The sequence below is a fragment of the Barbus barbus genome, assembly GCF_936440315.1.
Source record: "Barbus barbus genome assembly, chromosome: 45".
In the NCBI taxonomy this organism is placed as follows: Eukaryota; Metazoa; Chordata; class Actinopteri; order Cypriniformes; family Cyprinidae; genus Barbus; species Barbus barbus.
This window is the reverse complement of record NC_136723.1, coordinates 4,490,269-4,512,043: the sequence shown is the minus strand read 5'-3', so window position 1 is coordinate 4,512,043 and position 21,775 is coordinate 4,490,269. Positions and strand designations below refer to the sequence as shown.

Here is a 21,775-nt window from a genome sequence, read left to right as displayed (position 1 = left end):
ATAATGGCAAAGCCTGTTTCACATCAGATGTAATATCTACTGATATCTATCTGATTTGGGACAAGTGTTCATTTTGTCAGCCATTTTTAGTCTTAGTCTTTTAAATTAGTCTCCGTCTTAGTCCTGTGTCAAATGTACTTTTTAGTTATTATCATATTTGGTCAACCTAGTCTTATTTTGTTTAGTCAAGTTTTAGTCAACTATATGTCTAAGCATTGTAGTCTAGTTCAAGTCAATGAAAACTTTTTGTCATATTTTCTTCATGCTGTATAATGGTTAAACTGATAAAAAAAATATATATTATCAAAAACTATAATCATGATGATTGTTTGAGGAATTTATGTTTACATTTCAGGTACTGCACTTTCACTAATAAACACAAATCATGTGGATTTATACACACTGCTTATTTTACCTCATCTAGTTTACTGATTTATAATAGGGTATTTAAATTAATATTAAAGACTTGATATATCAAAGATATGCACTCTCTCTATATCATTGATCCTCAAATCTGGCCCACGAGATCCACTTTCCTGCAGAGTTTAGCTCTAACCCTAATCAAACACACCTGAGCACGCTAATCAGAGTCTTCAAGATCATTAGAAAATCACAGGTAGGTGAGTTTGATCAGAGTTGGAGATAAACTCTGCAGCTAATTAAGGGGTTCAGGATTACTTGAAAACAACAGCCAAGTGTGTTGTAAAGCAGGTTAGAACTTAAGTCTTCAGGATAGTGGCCCTCCAGGAGCAGGGTTGGCTACCCAGGGTTGATTCCCAACCTTTTTCCTGGAGCAAAAACACTGCACATTCAACATTTCTTTTTGTCTGTCAGACTCATTTCAGTCTCTACTAATGATCTGATGACCTGAATAGGGTATTTTTGCTTAAAGGGGTCATATGATGCGATTTCAAGTTTTCTTTTGTCTTTGGAGTATATGTCTTTGGAGTATATATGTCTTTGGAGTAATATATATATATATACTTTGGAGTATATATCTTTATATATCCATAAAGTTGCAAAGACTAAAGTCTCAAACCCAAAGAGATATTATTTCCAAAAGTTAAGATTCGCCCACGCCTTCCTAAAACACCTCATTCAAACACGCCCCCACATCTATGTCACTGTGTTGGAAGATTTGCATAACACCGTCTAAATGTTTACACAAAGAAAGAAGGCGTAGCTTTTATTCTCGTTGTAGTATTGGTGCGGTCGCCGCCATGTCGTAGAAATGCTGTGTGTTTCCAAATATGGTAAGGGGCGTAACATTTTCGTCACACACTTGAGGTATTCAGCCAATCACAACACACTGGATAGCTGGACAATCAGAGCACACAACAAGCTTTTCAGAACGATGAGCTTTGTAACAATCGACGAGTTTCAGAAAGGCAGGGCAGAGAGGAGCAACGATAATGTGCATTATGTGTAAAATAATGTTTTTTGAACCTTAAACTGTGTAAACACATTCTTTTACACCAAATACACAAAATAATGTTATTTTAAGCATCATCATATGACCCCTTTAAGAAGACATGCAAAAATGCAGTGTTGGGGGCTCCAGGACCAAGACTGGGAACTACTCTGCTAGAGTAGGGGTGTCCAATCCTTCTCCTGGAGCCTAACTATACCCCACAGAGTTCATCTCATATCTTAAACTGAACCAGTTACTCAGGGTCTTTTGGATTACTGTAAACTTCCAGGCAAATGTGCTGGAGAAAGTTGGAGCTAAACTCTTCAAGACATTGGCCCTCCAAGCCCAAAATAATTGACTAATGAATTATTGAAGCAGAACTTACCCAACACAATCACGACCGTTTTCAGCAAGCTCATCATAGTGTCCCGGTTCCGCCGTTGACCCGAGCTGTGCCGGGACATCCTCATGGTTCGCTGACGTACGTACATGAATATGTGGGCGTATAGAACGACCATCACCACGAAGGTCACCAGGTTGAAGATCGCCCAGAAGCCCAAGTAGGAGTTGCTGTAGAGGGGAGCCATGTTGGAGCAAGTATCTATAGCACAGATGCAGTTCCAGCCCACGCTAGGAATGGCGCCCATGATGATAGACATGGTCCAGATGATGACGATAACTACAACTACTCGTCGATTGCTCATGCGGGTATGGAGCTGCATGCGAAACACGGTTATGTGGCGCTCAATGGCTATAGCTAACAAGTTGGCAACTGAGGCTGTAAGGCTCGTATCGATGAGGCCTTGGCGAAGCAACCAAGTGCTGACTGTTAGCCTTCTCGTATTGGGTCCCGTGTTAAACATCAAGTAGAAATAGGCAAGTCCCGCAAAGAAGTCCGCGGCTGCAAGGTTAGCCATTAGATAGTAGATTGGAAAGTGAAATCGGCGGTTGATGTAGATGGCCACCATCACGAGCAAGTTAGCCAGCATAATAAAAATACATACTGTAATCCCAAGTCCCATAACTAGCTTGCTTACGGCGTTCCATTCTGTGGCCAGATACTTCTCACTACGATTGTAAAAAAAGGCTATGGTTTCATTGTAGTAGCACTGTCCGTCATCCATCCTGAAAGGTTCTGTTTCTGAAAAAGATCAAAAAAGGTGTCAGAGTTTCAATATTACATGAAGTCTAATGAAAGTCACACATGGCTTAAAGTTCTGCATAATTTATGGATTGTAATTTGATATTGATGGTATACAAAGTACACTTGTCACCCACATGCATGGAGGCCAATTGATTTAGAGCCATAGACACTGGATTATTCTGAAATAAAACGTTGATGTATGTTCTGTGACCAAGCACAAGAGCATTTAAAATGCATATACTTATAGTAAATGCAATAACTGGGTAATAACTAGGTAATAAATGTGAATCTACCCCAAAACCTAATCTTTGCCCATGTAGTTACCTTATATTATCCAGTACTTTCTTAGGTAAGTACACCGTGAGTACAGGTATGTGCACAGACTGTAAAATAAAGTGTAACCACAATGTCTCTATTGTGAACAACAAAATAGATCATCATTTAACTCCAAAGTATGTCCAGAACCCAGCGAGATGTTTCACAGGCATAAAATATTGACTTTATAGCATGCAATTTCCATCTGTTTCTGTTTTATTAGCATGTTACCTCATACGATTGACCAGGAAAGGCAAACTAAACGCATAAAAAAGGACAACGTTCATAAACACACAAACAAGCACAATGGTTGTCGGTAGAATGGCTTTCTGACTCCCAAAACGAACTATTAAACACATCAGTGCAAGACTGAATTGGCCGATTCTTCCTCCCCAAACACCCAGCACAGGAAATAGGCCTCATTTGGGTATTGCAAGATAACTTATTTTTAAGATGTGTTTGAAAGTAGTCAATTGGGCTTCATTGTTTTTATGTTTTTTAAAAAAAAAAAAAAAACATGTTAAATCATTGTAATAAAGTTATATAAAAAAGTAATTTTGAAAATGCTGTCATCATTTGCCAAAGCAGAAATTTTGAGTAATCTAATGGTTGCTCTTTACCCAGCAATTAAAATGAATTAGGACTTGAAGATTTCAATCTTCAAAATACATGCAAAAGCACCATTCAAGTATCAGTAATGTATCATAACAGTAAATTTTGTTTGAAATCCTGGCTACAATACAATACAATACGATACAATCAATCAGTCAATCAATAAATAAAGTTGAACCATTTTCAGTACAACCGTTTATTTTATCCATTACTAAAACTTCAAAACACACACACACATATATATATATATTTTTTTTTTTTGTTGTTTTTTTTTTTCCTGTTCACATTCACATCTCAGGCTCAGCATGCTATCAATTGTTTAGAATTCAAATGCCAAGCAAGAGTGGGTGACCTTTCAACAGTTATTGTGTACTTCTAAACCTATCATCACCACACATTGGTCCATAGTGCTGGGATACAGGCAGACAGATCATGTCATTGTGTGTCAATGTTTTTTATCATACATCCCCAGGCCTCTGATCTCTCTAAACTAAAGGCAATGAACAAGAGCGGTCTGTGCACAAATGTCTGTGAACTTCCTCTATCAATGCTCAAAGCCACAGTTTCAGCATTATTGCAGCACCCATCCTCAATGGATAAAGACGGTGGAAAGGAAATTCCAGAAAGGCTTTGGCTGAATGCACTTGATAACATTGTAGCTTCACAGAGTCTCCTGCTAAAACCAGATCGCAAGACCGTTACTCAAGGAAACATTTTGTGATAGTAAACAGTTAAACAGTTTTGCTTAGGAAGTATATATCAATTAAATTGAACTATTTCATTTGCCAATTGATTCTTCCAAATTAGCATTTCTCTAAAATATTTCACTTCATGCAATAATGCCATTTTTGCTGGTATTGACCATCCATACAGTGCATTTATTTTAAACATGTGTTCAAATATGTTTTGGTACCAACTGGTACCAATGTTGTTTCAGTGCATCCATCACTGAATGACATGCTTTGATCTTGTTTATTTAGTGATTTATTAACGACAATCTTGGAAGCATATCTAAATAATAAAAGAGTGTTCATGCTAACACCTTTCCAGAAAATCAACCAAACCCTGATCATAATCAACAATATAAAGTACCATTAATATGCAATATAAATACTGTGCAGGCAAACTTTCTGAGAATGAGGTTAAGGAACAAGCAACAGCACCAGCCTCGATCCATTTCAGTATTGGTCCCCTGCCTGTCTGAGAATACAATGCAGGCATTGTTCTGCACCCATCCTGTCAAAAAGCAATGAAACTGGATTGTTACAAAGAATAAATTGTTCACATTGGTGCATAGGCAATACTCCAATGTGATTCAGAGCAGAATGATGCTAATTTATGCCCATAATTAGGTAGGCATCTGCAAGCTGTTAACAATCCAGGAAGAATGAAGAACTCAGGTAAAGTAGTGGTGGATTCATGTTCACAAACTTTTGAGGGTCATTCTGCATTAAAGATACATTACAAAAAATAACGTCCCATAGGCTACATTGACTGAAAATTTAGATTTTTAATTTAGAATTATATCAATTGCCATATACACTTGTTAGAAACCACAATCTAATATAGATCTAATATAGAATACCACACTGTTAGATACTCCTGAGTTAGAGGAAGTTCAGTCTGAACTCTACAATCTTGCTTGGTCCCTGGGGCTAAACCCTGTTTGAAAACAAGTGTCAAAGAACCTGTTTTGGCATGTCCTCCTGTCATGGACTTGGACCTCGGGTTCAACTTGGACCTGTTTACAGATGTGCTAATGGTATCATTTACCTGCTGTGTCTAGCACGCTTAGGTACATACATACCTCTAAATATTTGAGTCAGAGCACATTTAAAGGGAATTCTCTGACAGCCTTAGTCTATGAAAACAGATACCCTTTCTGGAAAGTGACTCGTATAAAAGTTAATTGATTTCAAATGTATTTAAGTATCACAATGATTACACACAGCCTCAGGCAGACACTACAAAATTACAGATGGACTGCATAAATTACACAAAAGCAGTATGAACCTGCTTTGTTGAATCTGTTCACTGATCTATGACCACCACCCACAACCAGCCTTGGTTCTTTGGAAGCATCCACAGTCCCAAAACACAAGGTGGCTACAGTTAGCCCGCAGATCCCACAAAAAAACTCAACTAAAGTAAGGGGTTGGTGTCTTTAAATCACAAACGTGTCAATGGACTGCTGAGAAATGGTTTTGAAGTTTGCTGAGAACTGTGGGCCATTTTGGCTTGAGATGTTAGTTCTACACTTTATGTTAGGTGGCCTTGAATCTTCCTCTAAAATACAAGAAAGGGTAAATGGGAAAACATAACTTAGCTGTCTTGTAACCAGCTTATTATACTTAAACCTGAAGTATAATAACCATCTCTATCTTTCCTTTCGTAATCTGAAGAACCTTCTTTCGCCACAAAGAACCTTATGTGAAACAGAAAGGTTCTTCAGATCTTAAAGGTTCTTTATGGAACTATTCAGACAAAAAGGTTCCTCTACGGCATCGTGAAACACCTTTATTTTTAGTGTAACAGCATAGTTCAGAAGTAAGCAAAAAATGGAAAATGAACCACTATAAGATCTAGTTTGCAGCAGAGACAACGGCAACTGCAATGCCGTTCTTCATAAAGTCCCCAATATACTTTAGGCGAAACAGATGGATGAACAGCAGCATTTCAGCATTTCAAATCAGGTCAAAACAAAGTTAATTTGGAGTTCGTATTGGGAGTTTGAAAGTTTCCAGAAAAGTTCACTCTGGCTGGTAAGCACCTTCAGACTACCATTGTGGTGATTATGTAATAGGCAGGTGTGGCTCTGGGGCTCCACCTTCTTTCTCTGGTTCATTTCTTCTGTTCAGTCTGTTGATGTCAGATCGAGTGAAAAAATGAACACACTGGAGATTTGATTTATAGCATAAAGTGGAGATGCAATCAGGGCTGGAAATGGGGGCGGACGCGGGAGGACAGAGTCCGGGGAGTGAATTTCGAGGGGGAACGGCGTTTCAATTCCAACTGGTTAGATTTATTTGAAAATTAAAGCGATTTCTATATTTTATCCATTCAAACGACTACAAAAGCGAACCCAGTTCTGCAAAAACAGTAGTGCAGTGCAGACTAAACAAAATGTAGCGGGATATTTGTGTCTATGGTTTGCTGGGCAATGCCGTCTTTGATTGGCCATCAACAGCAGACTGCAGCCAATGGAAATGCTTCTCTATTGCGGCGCATGCTGCTCCTCACAGCACTGATCGTGACAGCAGACTGCAGTTCGTCATTCATTGTAACAAACAAAGTGTAGAGACGATGTAAATAATAGATTCAGTGTGCAGTGTAGAGAGCTTCATTCACTAAAATAGAAGTTTGTGAGATCGCTATGAACATAATGATTAGAAAGAGTTTGCATGTGAAATTGAATTTATACAACAGATTTATACATTATTGATTTTATTCAAAAGTTAATATAAAGCGACTTACATTTTAGGAACACTTGTCTAATCTGTTCAGAACTATTTTGCAGACTGTTTTGCGCATCTCCAAGCAAACACAGAATCTTTGTTTTTGAACAAATCTAGTGAGTCAATGATTCAACGACCCATTCATAAAGACAGTCGCTTGCTTCATTCCTTAATGAATCAGCCGTTTGAACGAATCGATTAGATGAATGATTCAATGACAGACAGTGACTTGCTGCCACCTACTGGGAGTTTCATTTTTAAAGTGTAAATTTGAATTGTTTAATGTCCCTATATTCAATCTCATAACATTGTTTTTATTAAATGTATTAATGCCACCTCTGAGTCTCATTAAAAAGTCTGTAAACATGCCACATTTGTGCTCTTCTGTTCTGCACAAAGATTAATTGTTGATGCTGATTTCAGGTCTTCCTGGCTGCATCTTATTATTTTACATGTATTTATTGTTTATTTTATTTTTATTTTTTACAAAAAGTTAATAAATCTATTTTTGGCACAACATATGACATACATTTAATAAATACAGTTAAAAATGGCATTACAAAGGTTAAAAAAATACTTTAAGGAGTCAAAAATCACCTTATAATAGTAAGGTTAATTTCTTTCATTGATCAGAAGGTGTTCCTAATCTGGAAAGAAACGTACGTGTAGAGTCCTTAAGAATGTAATGTTACCTTTTAAAACTAATTGAAAACATTTTTGCAAAGTGTAAACTATTAAATATAATCTACAAATCATGCAATACTGAACCGCTAAATAAGATGTGTTTTGAGGGCTTAGCTATTCAGGCCAATGAGAGACAATCATTCTAATATTTTATGAAATCATTGGTTCATTTCACTAATCAATGTTTTTATTATTTATTTTTTTTATTAAACACATGAGGTCATTAATAATAATTATATTATAAGATGTACAAATTCAAACACAATATCTTTAATTTGGGCAGAATTGCAGATGCATGTCTTAATGTACAAGAAGGTTTAGAGAAAATATGACATAAGTGTTAATAAATGTCTTCATAGATTATAAATGGTTTTATGATTAAATACATCTGAAAGGTAATCTAAAATTACCATTGTCAATATATATAATAATACAATATATAATTAATATGCAGGGCATTGAAATGCACAATCGCCTTTTAGTTTCACTTTCGAAATTCGCGATCGCACCTACTCTGTTTATACTATGGAGCAGCAGTACTTACCACACATTTTAGAAGATCAGATGCTTGTCAGTGGTGCTCAGGGTCTGTAAATCATTCACTATCATCATCAGTCATCTCTCCTTACTCTGTTTATGTGGTAAGTGAAATCTTATGTACTGTAATGTAACAGGCTACCGCTAACAAGAAGCTAACCATATCCCTTTAGTGGCTCGCGTTATTTTATTAGACCAGCCTGGAACATAACACTTATTTCCATGATCTGCCATTTTCACTGTTGTCCTCGCTTGTTTCTTCACAATACCTGCAGAATTTCTGATGGTTCGGCTGGTGGCTGGCCTAGAACATGAGCGGGTATATGCAAATGTTGGGGGTGTTCTGATTTGCGTATTTTTCAGTTGCATTCACAAGATTTATATAAGAAGGAGGAAACAATGGTGTTTGAGGCTCACAGTATGTCACTTCCACATACAGAACTGTTATTATTCAACTATGCCAAGGTAAATAGAGTTTTCCAATCTATGGCACCTTTAAAGCAACTTCTTTCTCTTGGAGTATCTTCCATATGCCAACCAGAGTTGTTCAACCTTGCTCCTGGACAACCAAAGTCCTGCAAAGTTTAGCCTCAACCCTAATTAAACGCGTCTGAACCAGCTAATCAAGGTCTTCAGACTCACTAGAAGCTCCCAGGAAAGTGTGTTGGAGCAGGATGGGGCTAAACTCTACATGAAGGTGGCCCTCCAGGAGCAGGACTGGATACCCCTGGACTACAGCAATACCAAAGTAAAATCTCTTGGCAGCTCTTGGTGGCAGCGCTCCACTACAATATTGAGGGCATGGAGTTGGTTAGTCTGGTGGCACGCTGCGCCACAAAGATGAAACCCAGCAAGACTCCAGACCAAAGAAGGCAGCTGTCCCTCTTGAAGTTAAGAAATCACATAAATAGAGAGTGGTTGGCATGCCAAAATAAAAACCAAAAAAAACTGTACTCTCTGGGTCTGTAGAGCCAGTTTCACATGGGCAAGGAAGAGCTGTGGACGTCTTGCACAACTGTTTCTTCTTGACTCTTCATTGTTACATCCTTGATTGCTTTTAACATACTTTTGTGGAAACCAATCATACTGGCACAATCAGAGCCACGATTTTCAGGTCTTCACCATACGGTTTGCATTATGGTGAAAGGAAAGAGCTCTCAGTGCTACACTTTCTCTAATTCCATTTCTGGTGTTACTTCTAAAACCAGAGTGGTCAGCTGTGGTACCATGGTGATTGGAATACATTCAGCATAAAATAAATAAATAAATCAGACAGGTCTGTTATGTACCATTATATATATATATATATATATATATATATATATATATATATATATATATATAAAACACAATTTTGGAAACCAGAGGAACAAAAAACATCAATAATTGACCTAAACTGACAATGATCACACTTCTACGGAAAATGTATTTGGCAAGCATTGCACTGTGTGAGATACCACACAACTCAAGCATATAATCATGCAGTTCTCAGGAAAGTCAAGAAGATGAAATCTACATTTGGCTCTTTATGGTTCAATAATTGTAAGATCTGGACATGGAAATTGTTTTACGCCATTCTGGTGAATGAACCCCCCCACCCCTATTATATGTTTAGCAGTGCATGGTGGCACTATCTTCCTGAATATGTCATGGTAGAAGAGTGTTTGCACCTGGATTGGATGCATCTGGTACTCTCATACTCCTTGGAAGTTATACTGCTTTACAAAACAATCATCAGACCTTATGATTCCCACAAGATGGCTGTTCAAATCATTATGAAACTCAGTGTTTAAAAGTTGGCAAACTCAGTTGGATGAAGCAAACAGGATAAAAGATGATTTAACAGGCTTTTTCCATTACTCAGGGGTCTAGGCTTCCTACTCATTTATCCAGAATATCCTTCAATGTACATGGTCTTCAGATACAAGTGGTTTCCAAATGACGTAAATTTGACATAAATTTGCTCAGTTTTTGCTTTGAGTGGGTCACAGGGGTTAAATTTTTGGGTTAGACATTTGCGCTATTCAGAAACGATGCTGTTAATTATCCATCTCTATAAAAGCAATAGGTCATCCAGAAATATTTATACATCCAACCACATTCGAAACCCACATGACTTTTTATCTTATTTAAAACGGACAAAAATAAAATATACATTTTGGTGCATCTCACAAAATTTGAATATCGTGAAAAAGTTAATTTTTTTATTGTAACTAGTTTCAAAAAGTGAAACTTTCATATATTCTAGATTCATTACATGTAAAGTAAAACATTTCAAAAGTTTTTTGTTTTAATTTTGATGATTAGAGCTTACAGCTTATGAAAGTCAAAAATATTAGAATATTTCCAAAGATCAATCAAAAAAAGGATTTGCAAACTAGAAAAGTTCTTTAAAGTATGTTCATTTATGCACTCAGGAAATCAGCATCTCCATAAAGCTTGTCAGCAGATGGAAGCATAAAGTGCTCCAAAATCTCTTGGTAGACGGCTGCATTGACTTTGGACTTGATAAAACACAATGGACCAACACCAGCAGACGACACAGCACCCCGAATCAATCAATGACTTCAGAAACTTCACACTGGACTTCAAGCAGCTTGGATTCTGTGCCTCTCCAGTCTTCCTCCAGACTCCAGACCTTGATTTCCAAATGAAAAGCTTTGTAATATCATGATGATCACTACGTTTGTGTTACCAAATGGTGTCTTGTCAGGAATAACCTTCCCGCTCTGTATATGGGCCATTTTTTATTACTGTCACACGGTGTCTACACCGCATGCGCCGCGCTGCAACAGCCCAGTAGTCTGCACTGGACGCCACAAAGCGACTACTGCAAATCATTTGAACTTTGTGTCAGTATGTCATGATTAGAATGATGCATCAGTTTTACTGTCGGGATTTGTCATGTTGCACCAGCACCACATTGTATATTGTATTTTTTCGCATCACGATGGGCTGCTTGCGTCCGGTGTAGACACGTGTCAGTTTAAATGCTGGAGATGCAGTGTTGCCAGATATTGTTACAAAAAACAAACAAAACTATCTAAAACGAAATAAACCTCAATGAGTCCAAATCTTGAGTAATGTAAATAATATAAAAATATCACTGACCCTAACCTGATTCTGCCACCTCCCACTTTATTCCCTTCCTAAATTGTCATATAGTGGAAAAAATCCATAGACACTTATAGTAAGTGTCTCTGGCAACACGGCTGAGGCTGCGCCTAACCTGCCTTCCGTTTCCATCATACTCCTTCCGTTTCCACTATACTCTCTCACACATACATATATTCTTCTCTTACATATAAATATTTTCTTTAGACATACATGCCTTTTCTTCTTACATTTATTTTTTATAATATTAAATGTATACTTTGAATACATTTGCATAAGAGCAAAAATGTATAAATGTGAGCGTTAAAATATGTGACTATGAGAGCAAAAATGCATGAATGTGAAATGAGAATGTAAGTTTCTGGACGTAGAAATATATGTATGTGACGTCTTATAAATCTAAATGAAAGTGGGATGGATGTTTATTTTTTAGTAAATGATAACCCTGGAATGGATACGGGGGCTTTCAAGCCAAAAAGCAGCATACACGTATGATAAAAGTAGTCTATATGGCTTATATATTTTATGCAGTTGCATGAAGCAATATAATGGTTTGCATGAGAAACGTAGCAAATATGCATTAGGGGAGAGTGGGAGATGCTCAATTAGTCCCTCATCCTTCCTGGAAGAAATTAGCCACGTAACCATTCCTTCTAAAAAAAAAAAAAGTAAATAAATAAATCAAAATAATTAATTTCATTGTATTTTTTTGTCACTTTCTAAGCTGTTTGCATTAAGCATCACAAAGTCATATAATTTTAATCAGTTTTTTGAGCTTCTAATAGGCATAGGTAGCAGGTGTCAAAGATATTGGCAAGTTAACAAGTTTTATCACAGCTGTAACACTTTGTTGCAACCGCCCCAACATGCTGTCCCTTACCACAACATTGATGTGAAAGCTTGCCATAACACTACAAAATTTTAATTTTATGGTTTAATAAAGAACCTCTTTCAATAGTCAGGTATCTCCTCTTCTTCTTCTTTTTTTTTTAAGTAAATAGGTTTTTAAAATCAGTCCAAGACTAATGTGGACTAATTTCCTTCTGTCTCACACCCTCACACATACATACACACATACATCACTTGCATGCACACACACTCACTTAGTTTCATAAAATGGTAGATTTGTCTAATTTGAATTTGAAAAGTAAGACAGATACTTGGTTAACTGCTAGTTAGTGGTTAACTACACAACTAAGCACAGACTAGTTTGGTTCTGGAGTTTTATTCTGTTGTTAAAAAGTAATACAAGACAGTTTATAGCTGACAGCTACTGCTTAATCAACCTAGTGATTCACCTAGCAGCTGAATTTGTTATTATAATCTAGTTATTTTAGCTCACATGACGTGGTTCTTTTATCTGACTCACCCTTATATTTCAAAATTGTTTACTCTGTTTTCGTTCTTACGGATATTACAAGTAGGGTACAACTTATACATAACTAAACTCTCTTGCTATCCTATGCCCCAAACCACAGCATGAGAGGAGAGATTTCCTGTGTTATTCACTGTTCTACCGAGCACCCATCTTCAGACCTGACTTGAAAGTGATGTTATTAGGCTGACTTAAGTGTTTCAGTTGTGACTCATAACTGAGTGCATTAGAACATGGCAGTAACAATTAGGCCTATATTCTTGACAATGAAGAGGCTTTGAGAGGGTTAACCAAATAGTTCATATATTAACAGGCACTAGAGGCTGAATATACATCACTATGAAAACGAATGCGATCTCTTATGATGCACTTGATATGTTATTTTAAAATTATGGCAGATGATTTGAATAGAGTATTCACTGACATCAATGTAAGAAAACTTGAGGAAGAAGCCAAACGGTGATTTCATGCACTCGTCTGAACTATTAAACCCACGTTTCCCCCTTTTCCATGAAGCCTGTTGTGCTCACAGTTGTGTATGGGTGTGTATTGAAATGCATATGGGCTGGACACTGCACAAGTTTTAACTTTTTAAAATCAATATGTTTTAACTTAACATCTTGTATCAGCTGTATGCCAAGTGAGACAAAAGGCACACATTTTAATACAAAAAAAAACAACATATTGACTTTGATGTTAAGTGTGAGAATGTTACGATACCTGTCAAACACAGGTCATATTTCCAAAAGAAGGTTGAAAAAAAAAAAAAAAAAAAAAAAAAAATAATATATATATATATATATATATATATATATATATATATATATATATATATATATATATATATATATATATATATATATATATATATATATAATATAAATTAAATAATATATAAATATATATTTTTTTTACTGTAATCAAATTTTATATTAAACTAAATATTTTTATTGCATTGATTTTATACATCGTGTATTTCACTCCTTTAAATTTATGCTGAAAAAAGTATTTATTTATTTATTGTTTGTTTATTGGAAAATGGTTAAAATTTGTGTATTGCGGTAAATAAACTCACTATTGAGAATAATTTAATTTATTATTAATTAATTATTTATTTTTAATTTTATTAATTTAACAATGTAAAAACCTAAAAAAAAAATCTTATGGGCTTTTTTATTTTTGTATGTATATATGTATGTATGTACATACATACATGCATTATTTATTTATTAATTATTTTTGTTATTTGTTTTTAATTTTGGGTTGTATGCAGTACAACTTGGAGTTAATATGTGAAAACAAACAAACAAAATGCATGTATGTATGTCTGTATTTATTTATTTATGCTTGAAAATGATTTAAAATACAGTAAAGAGAATCACTATTGAAAATATACTTTTTTTTAAAACTTTTTTTATTTATGAAAATGTTAAACATCAGAACACATTGTAATGAAAGCATTTATAATTTTCATGACAAAAGCAAAACAAAAAAAATCTTATGGGCTTTTTTCTTCTCATTTTGGGTTGTATACAGTACAACTTGGAAATATGTTCATGTGATACACCCTACTACAAGTAAGCAAGTCACAAAGCAAAGTTACAAAAGCCTACCACCATTCACACTGTGAATTTGTCTTTGAAACGAACCAGACTAGGCGCCGCAAACTCCAACGAGGACACAAACCAATCTCAAGATAACAGCTTGACACCAACACCACAACAAATCATTATCCTACAAAGATAATACACAGTTTAGAAATCAATAAACCTCATACTGTGGCTGAACTAAACTGTTTTGACGTCTGCATCTCCTCACATATTCAAGGCAGCAAACCACACACCTCAAAAGATCACATATATCGAAATAGTGTGTCTTATTTTTACTGCTAACTGGGTGGACATTAAAATAGCACACAATAGAGCACCACCATGCACTGTATGGAGTCACGGGTCCTCCCAGCCATGCCCATTCCACTTATTTATTTAGAGAGCGCCACTCCAGCAAATTGAAGGCCACTGAACACATTTTGGAGTTTGATATCTCCCTTCAGCAGCTCTGACACACAGCAGGAAGGGCAGGAACCAGCTCTGCTGCACCAGTCCTGACCTGCGAGGTGATGTTTTCTGTAAAGAGGAGGCTTTCCTGTCTCGAGTGCAGTCAACCAGCCAATGGATATAATAAAACCTTGGCACTAAATTTACCTTTTTTTTTTTTTTTAAAAGCACAATGAAGGCTAAAAAAATTGACTGTATCTTTACTTTCATGATGCATGTATTGCACTCTGTATATGTTAGGTAAGACCCACCTTGAATATTTTCTGCAAACAAGTAATATCAGTGAAATTTTAAATAGAATTGATAGCATTACAGAAAGCTCAAATATAAGATTTGGCTTTATTTTGGTCAATACATCCTCATATTTCCATTTGATGACTTTCCTGTCATTTCCTATTAGAATATAGAAATAATATAAAATAAGTGAAAAAAAAGTAAAAAAAAAAAAAAAAAAAAAAACCACAAGAAAAAAAAAATTAAAATAAAAATGATACTAATTTAAACCATAATAATAATATAAATTAAATTTCATATAAGTATAAGTTTTGCATAAATTAATCATACAAAAATGAGTAGGGGTGGCCTCTACAGTACAAACAAATGCAACAATCACATGATAATAATAATAATAATAACAACAACAATCTGAACATTTTATTTCTATATATTTGATATAAATTTAAATGATAATATAAATTTAAATTCATATAAATATAAGTATATAAAAAATAGTAGGTGTGACCTCTAGAGTACAAATATATATATATATATATATACACACACACACACACATACACAGTACACACACACACACACAGATATATATACACGCATACACACACAGTACACACACACACACAGATATATATACACACACACACATACACAGTACACACACACACACAGATATATATACACGCATACACACACAGTACACACACACACACACACGCACATATATATATATTATACACACACATATATATATATATATATATATATATATATATATATATATATATATATACACACATACACACAGTACACACGCTATATATATATATATATATATATATATATATATATATACAAACACACACAGTACACACACACACACACACACGCACATATATATATATATATATATATATATATATATATATATATATATATATATATATATATATACACACACACACACATACACACACACACATACATATATATATATATATATATATATATATATATATATATATGTACACGTACACATATACACACACACACAACTTTTGACCCCTAGTGTACAATTACATGCAAACTAATTAAGTGTGAATAAGAATAAGAATACAAAATCAATCTAAAAAGACATTTGACTAAATTATCTTATTTGTTGAACTTAACTGAATTACATTGAATTTACTTGATTTCTGTAATATTGTGTAACTAATCAGATGTACAGTCATCAGGCAGCTTTAATGTGGTTTCAATTGTAATCTTACTACAACTACATGACTCAGTCTAATGAAATGAAAATACATTTGCCCTTGAGATGATTTTCAGGTTCATCCTCCAGAGTGGACTCAGACCAGGACCAAACACACCTACTCCTTACACACTGCTTACAGCAAAATGAGCCACATTTCAGAATTTAAACAGCACCAGAAGACTTTAATAAGTGTGCATTGACCCGAGTCTGTTCTGGTTTGGAATACATTATACCAAGGCGTGTTTTTTTGGGAGCCGGCCAGAAGGGACAGGAATGTTTGACTGCTATCAATCTGAATTTACAACAAACCAGAACGGGTTGATACAGCAATTACCTACACACAACACGTATGAAACAATTCCCCTTTTGTTAGGTACCCGTTATCATCTTGTGAGAGTTTAGTCTATGTGGAAGAGTAGGGGAGGTGTTAGTGTAAATTGGGGCAAACACTGAAGTTTGACACCTTTTGGGAACAGTGGCACCTATGCATACACCCAAATTGAAAAACCTTGAAAGAGTCTGATTTATATCCTCTAATTTATGCATGACTAAACTCATATGGGGGAGACTACATTAATTAGAGGCTAGAAATGAATGATGATGCTTTTTTCAGTTCCTTTGCCTCTTCTGTTGGACACTGCCACGCGTTACTGCCTCGAAGATCAGAAATTTGCATGATCTGCTGAGCTTACATATTTATGTGGGCTACCTCACATTAAAAGTTTAACTATACGAAGAAAAATGCATATCTCATTTACCATTTTCAGATATTTAACCTTGGCATTGCATACTTACTTGCAGCAGTGACAGTGAAATCCAACAAAGTTATTCCAAAACTCACTCGCAATTCCTCAAAAAGTAAGAAAAGAAGCTCCAAATGCACAGGCGCGTCTGGTTAGGAGAGATGGCTCGATTGTAGTTTAGTGCTGTTTAGTCCACGGCTGTTTGAAATATTCATTTTATTTCCTCGCAGTTGCGCGCGTGTGAGCTGGAATAATTCACCTCTGTCACGTTACTCAGAGAACAACTGCAGCACTGAGACTCCACGGCAACAGAGTGAGCGTGAGAGAGAGAGAGAGAGAGAGAGAGAGAGAGACGTGTGAGTGACGTCAAACACTCACACACGCACGCAGACGCGCAAATGCAAACACTCACTGCAGGCGCGCTCTGGTGTGGCGTGTACTATAATTGAAAACACATTGTCAGCTCTCTGAGTAAAGTTTATAAGCAGCGACTGAACAACCTTAACATGCATGTGATTTCTTAGAAAAGTCATTCATATTCTAATAGTAGGTAGTCATAATACTATAATATATATATATATATATATATATATATATTGGAATGGCAAGACTACTCTTACAAATCTAAATGAAAGTGGGATGGATGTTTATATGTTTAGTAAATGATAACCCTGGAATGGATACGGGGCCTTTCAAGCCAAAAAGCAGCATAAACGGAAGCAGGACACAGATAATAAAATAATAATATACAAATATAAATAGGCAATGTACAAAAGAGCAAAAACACAATATATAATATAGACAATTATGTGTGTACAGGTCTGGTATGTGCAAATTTGAAATGAAAAAAAATAAGTATGTGTGGTGAATAAATAATATATAATAGTGTTGTGTGTTCCACGTTTATTGTCAAGTGTTCATGAGATGGATTGCCTGAGGGCAGAAACTGTTCCTGTGTCTGGTCGTTCTGGTTCTCAGAGCACTGTAGCGTTGACCAGACGGCAACAGTTCAAAGAGGGAGTGTGCTGGATGTGAGGGGTCCAGAGTGATTTTACCAGCCCTTTTGCTCACTCTGGATAAGTACAGTTCTTGGATAGTGGGGAGGGTTGTACCAATGATTCGCTCAGCAGTCCGGACTAATCTCTGTAGTCTTCTGAGGTCAGATTTGGTAGCTGAGCTGAACCAGACAGTTATTGAAGTGCAGAGGACGGATTCAATGATGGCGGAGTAGAATTGTTTCAGCTGCTCCTGTGGCAGGTTGAACTTCCTCAGCTGGTGAAGGAAGTACAACCTCTGCTGGGCCTTTTTCACAATGGACTCAATATGATTGTCCCACTTCAGGTCCTGAGAAATAGTGGTGCCCAGGAATCTGAATGACTCCACTGCAGTCACAGTGTTGTTCATGATGGTGAGTGGGGGGAGTGCAGGGGGGTTTCTCCTGAAGTTCATGATCATCTCCACAGTTTAGAGCGTGTTAAGCTCCAGGCTGTTAAGACTGCACCAGACAGCAAGCTCCTTAACCTCCTGTCTGTAAGCAGACTTGTCACCGTCCTGGATGAGGCCGATCAGTGTGGTGTCGTCTGCAAACTTCAGGAGCTTGACAGAGGGGTCTTTAGATGTGTAGTCAGTCGTTGGTGTACAGGGAGAAGAGCAGTGGGGAGAGAATGCAGCCTTGAGGAGATCCAGTGCTGATGGTACGAGTGCTGGATGTGAATTTACCAAGCTTTACTAACTGCTGTCTGTCTGTCAGGAAGCTGGTGATCCACTGACAGATGGAGGTGGGGATGGAGAGCTGAGTTAGTTTATTCTGAAGGGTGTCCGGGATGATGGTGTTAAAAGCGGAGCTGAAGTCTATAAACAGGAAACACACATAAGTCCCTGGTCTGTTCAGATGCTGCAGGATGAAGTGCAGTCCCATGTTGACTGCATCATCCACAGACCTGATTGCTCTGTAGGCAAACTGCAGGGGGTCCAGTGGAGGCCTTCAGATTAGCCAAAACCAGTCTTTCAAATTATTTAATGGCCACAGACGTTAGAGCCACAGGTCTGTAGTCATTAAGTCCAATAATTTTGGGTTTCTTTGGGATTGGGATGATGGTGGAGCTTTTCTGAAGACCTGGTGCACGCCATCTTCACTGATCTGAATTGCAGGTGTGGGGAAGAAGGGGGTGTTAATGGTTGTGTGGAGAGGTGTTCAGGGCAGGTATGGGGTGTTTTTTCAAACCTGCAGATCACCTGCCAGTTGTTGATTCTCCAGAGTGCTGGGGTATGGCTGGGATATATATATATATATATATATATATATATATATATATATATATAAAGTTTTGTTAATGTAGAATTTTTCATGTTATTACGTTGTTTAAAGCATAAGAAAAATAACATTTTTGAAAAATTATATTTCTTTCATATGTTATGCTGTGTACTCTGTAGAACACAACCCAAATTCCGGAAATATTGGGACGCTTTTTAAATTTGAATAAAATGAAAACTAAAACAATTTCAAATCATCATATGAACCAATATTTTATTCACAATAGAACATACAGTAGATAACATAACAGATGTTTAAACTGAGAACTTTTGCAATTTTATGCACAAAATTAGCTAATTTTAAATTTGTTGCCTGCTGCAGGTCTCAAAATAGTTGAGATGGGGGCATGTTTACCATAGTGTAGCATATCCTCTTCTTTTCAAAACAGTCAGAAGACATCTGGGCATCGAGGTAATGAGTTTCTGGAGTTTTGGTGCTGCTGAAGAGTTTGTGGTCGTCTTTGACATATTTTGCATTTAATGATGCGCCAAATGTTTTCTATAGGTGAAAGATCTGGACTGCAGGCAGGCCAATTCAGCACCCGGACTCTTCTACTACGAAGCCATGCTGTTGTAATAGCTGTAGTATGTGGTTTTGCATTGTCCTGATGAAATACACAAGGCCTTCCCTGAAAAAACGTAATCTGGAGGGGAGCATATGTTGCTCTAAAACCTTTATACACCTTTCAGCATTCATAGTGCCTTCCAAAACATGCAAGCTGCCCATACCGTATGCACTTATGCACCCCATACCATCAGAGATGCCGGCTTTTGAACTAAATGTTGATAACTCGCTGGAACGTCTCCCTCCTCTTTAACCCGGCGGACACGGCGTCTGTGATTTCCAACAAGAATGTCAAATTTGGACTCGACTGACCATAGATCACTTTTCCACCTTGAAACAGTCCATTTTCAATGAGCCTTGGCCCACAGGACACGACGGCGCTTCTGGACCATGTTGACCTATGGCTTCCTTTTTGCATGATAGAGCTTTAGTTGGCATCTGCAGATGGCACGGCGGATTGTGTTTACCGACAGTGGTTACTGGAATTATTCCTGGGCCCATTTAGTAATGTCAATGACAGAATCATGCCGATGAGTGACGCAGTGTCGTCTGAGAGCCCAAAGACCACGGGCATCCAAGAAAGGTTTTCGGCCTTGTCCCTTTCGCACAGAGATTTCTCCAGTTTCTCTGAATCTTTTGATGATGTTATGCACTATAGATGATGAAATTTGCAAAGCCTGTGCAATATGACATTGAGGAACGTTGTTTTTTAAAGGATTCCACAATCTTTTTATGCACTCTTTCACAGATTGGAGAGCCTCTGCACATCTTTACTTCTGAGAGACTTTACTTCTCTAAGACATCCCTTTATAGCTAATCATGTTACAAACCTGATGTCAATTAACTTAATTAGTTGCTAGATGTTCTTCCAGCCGATTCTTTTCAAAACATCTTGCTTTTTCAACCCTTTTGTTGCCCCGTGCCAACTTTTTTGAAACCTGTAGCAGACATCAAATTTGATAAGAGCTGGATAAAAGTGTAAAATTTCTCAGTTTAAACATTTGTTATGTTCTATAAGTTCGATTGTGAATAAAATATTGGCTCATGTGATTTGAAAGTCTTTTAGTTTTCCTTTTATTCAAATTTAAAAAAAGGTCCCAACAATTACGGAAATCAGGTTGTAATACTGATAATACATTTTATTTGTAATGCCCCTTTCTTAAACTCAAAGCACTACAAAATATACAAACAAAATAACAAATCAACCAAAAGTACATAACATCAAAAATAGAATAAATCATAAATCACAGTAATAAATCATACATTTTGTAACAGAAAGTCACATCTTGATTTGAAACCCCATAACATTTTCCTGAGATGTTAATTTATGACAAACAATTTGAAAATTAGTCAGATTTAAATGATCATTACAAAATATTATCAAATTCCCATAAGGGTGTTGAATTTGATCACTAAATTAGTGTCAGCCATTTTTAAAGACCAACAAGAGGGAGTGCTCATGGTGAAACTTCCAAACATTTGGTATCTCTGAAAAGCCTTGAATGTGCTCTGTACAGGACATCCAGACTTAAAACTGTGACATGTAAGATCTCAGAGAAATCACTAATAAATATATACTGTATATACATATATATATATGCCTACCTATTAGTAATGTTAAATTATGGTACTGTATGTCATTATTTGGATATGTTCAGATGATTCTTCCTTGTATTTAACCTTTGTCCCGACCTATTCTCTATCTTTCTCTTTGTCTTTGTTTAACAGGCACTGAACAATCACAGTCATGTAAACAGTAAGCAGGCTTGTAAATGTACTTCCACTATCCAAACAAATATACTTCCGTAGAATGAAAACACTTACCACCATATGACATCACTCACACACGCACACATATACACACACACACACACACACACACACACACACACACACAGACTTGTCTGTCTGGCCTTGTAGAGAACATGGACTCTCTTTCTTGGAAACTTACCAAGGGAAAC

At 36.4% G+C, this 21,775-nt stretch overlaps 1 protein-coding gene across 1 annotated transcript in view; it reads right to left on the bottom strand.

The window, feature by feature from the left end:
- Positions 1–17,251, bottom strand: part of LOC306864246 (lysophosphatidic acid receptor 1-A) — a 28,618-nt gene extending 11,367 nt beyond the window's left edge. The window contains exons 1-2 of the mRNA XM_079408114.1: positions 16,989–17,251; positions 1,797–2,552 (exon numbers count right to left, since the gene is read on the bottom strand). Coding sequence (XP_079264240.1) covers positions 1,797–2,535 — 739 coding nt within the window. The 5' untranslated portion in view covers positions 2,536–2,552; positions 16,989–17,251. The remainder of the gene's footprint in view (positions 1–1,796; positions 2,553–16,988) is intronic.
- Between the last annotated feature and the right edge of the window lie 4,524 nt (positions 17,252–21,775).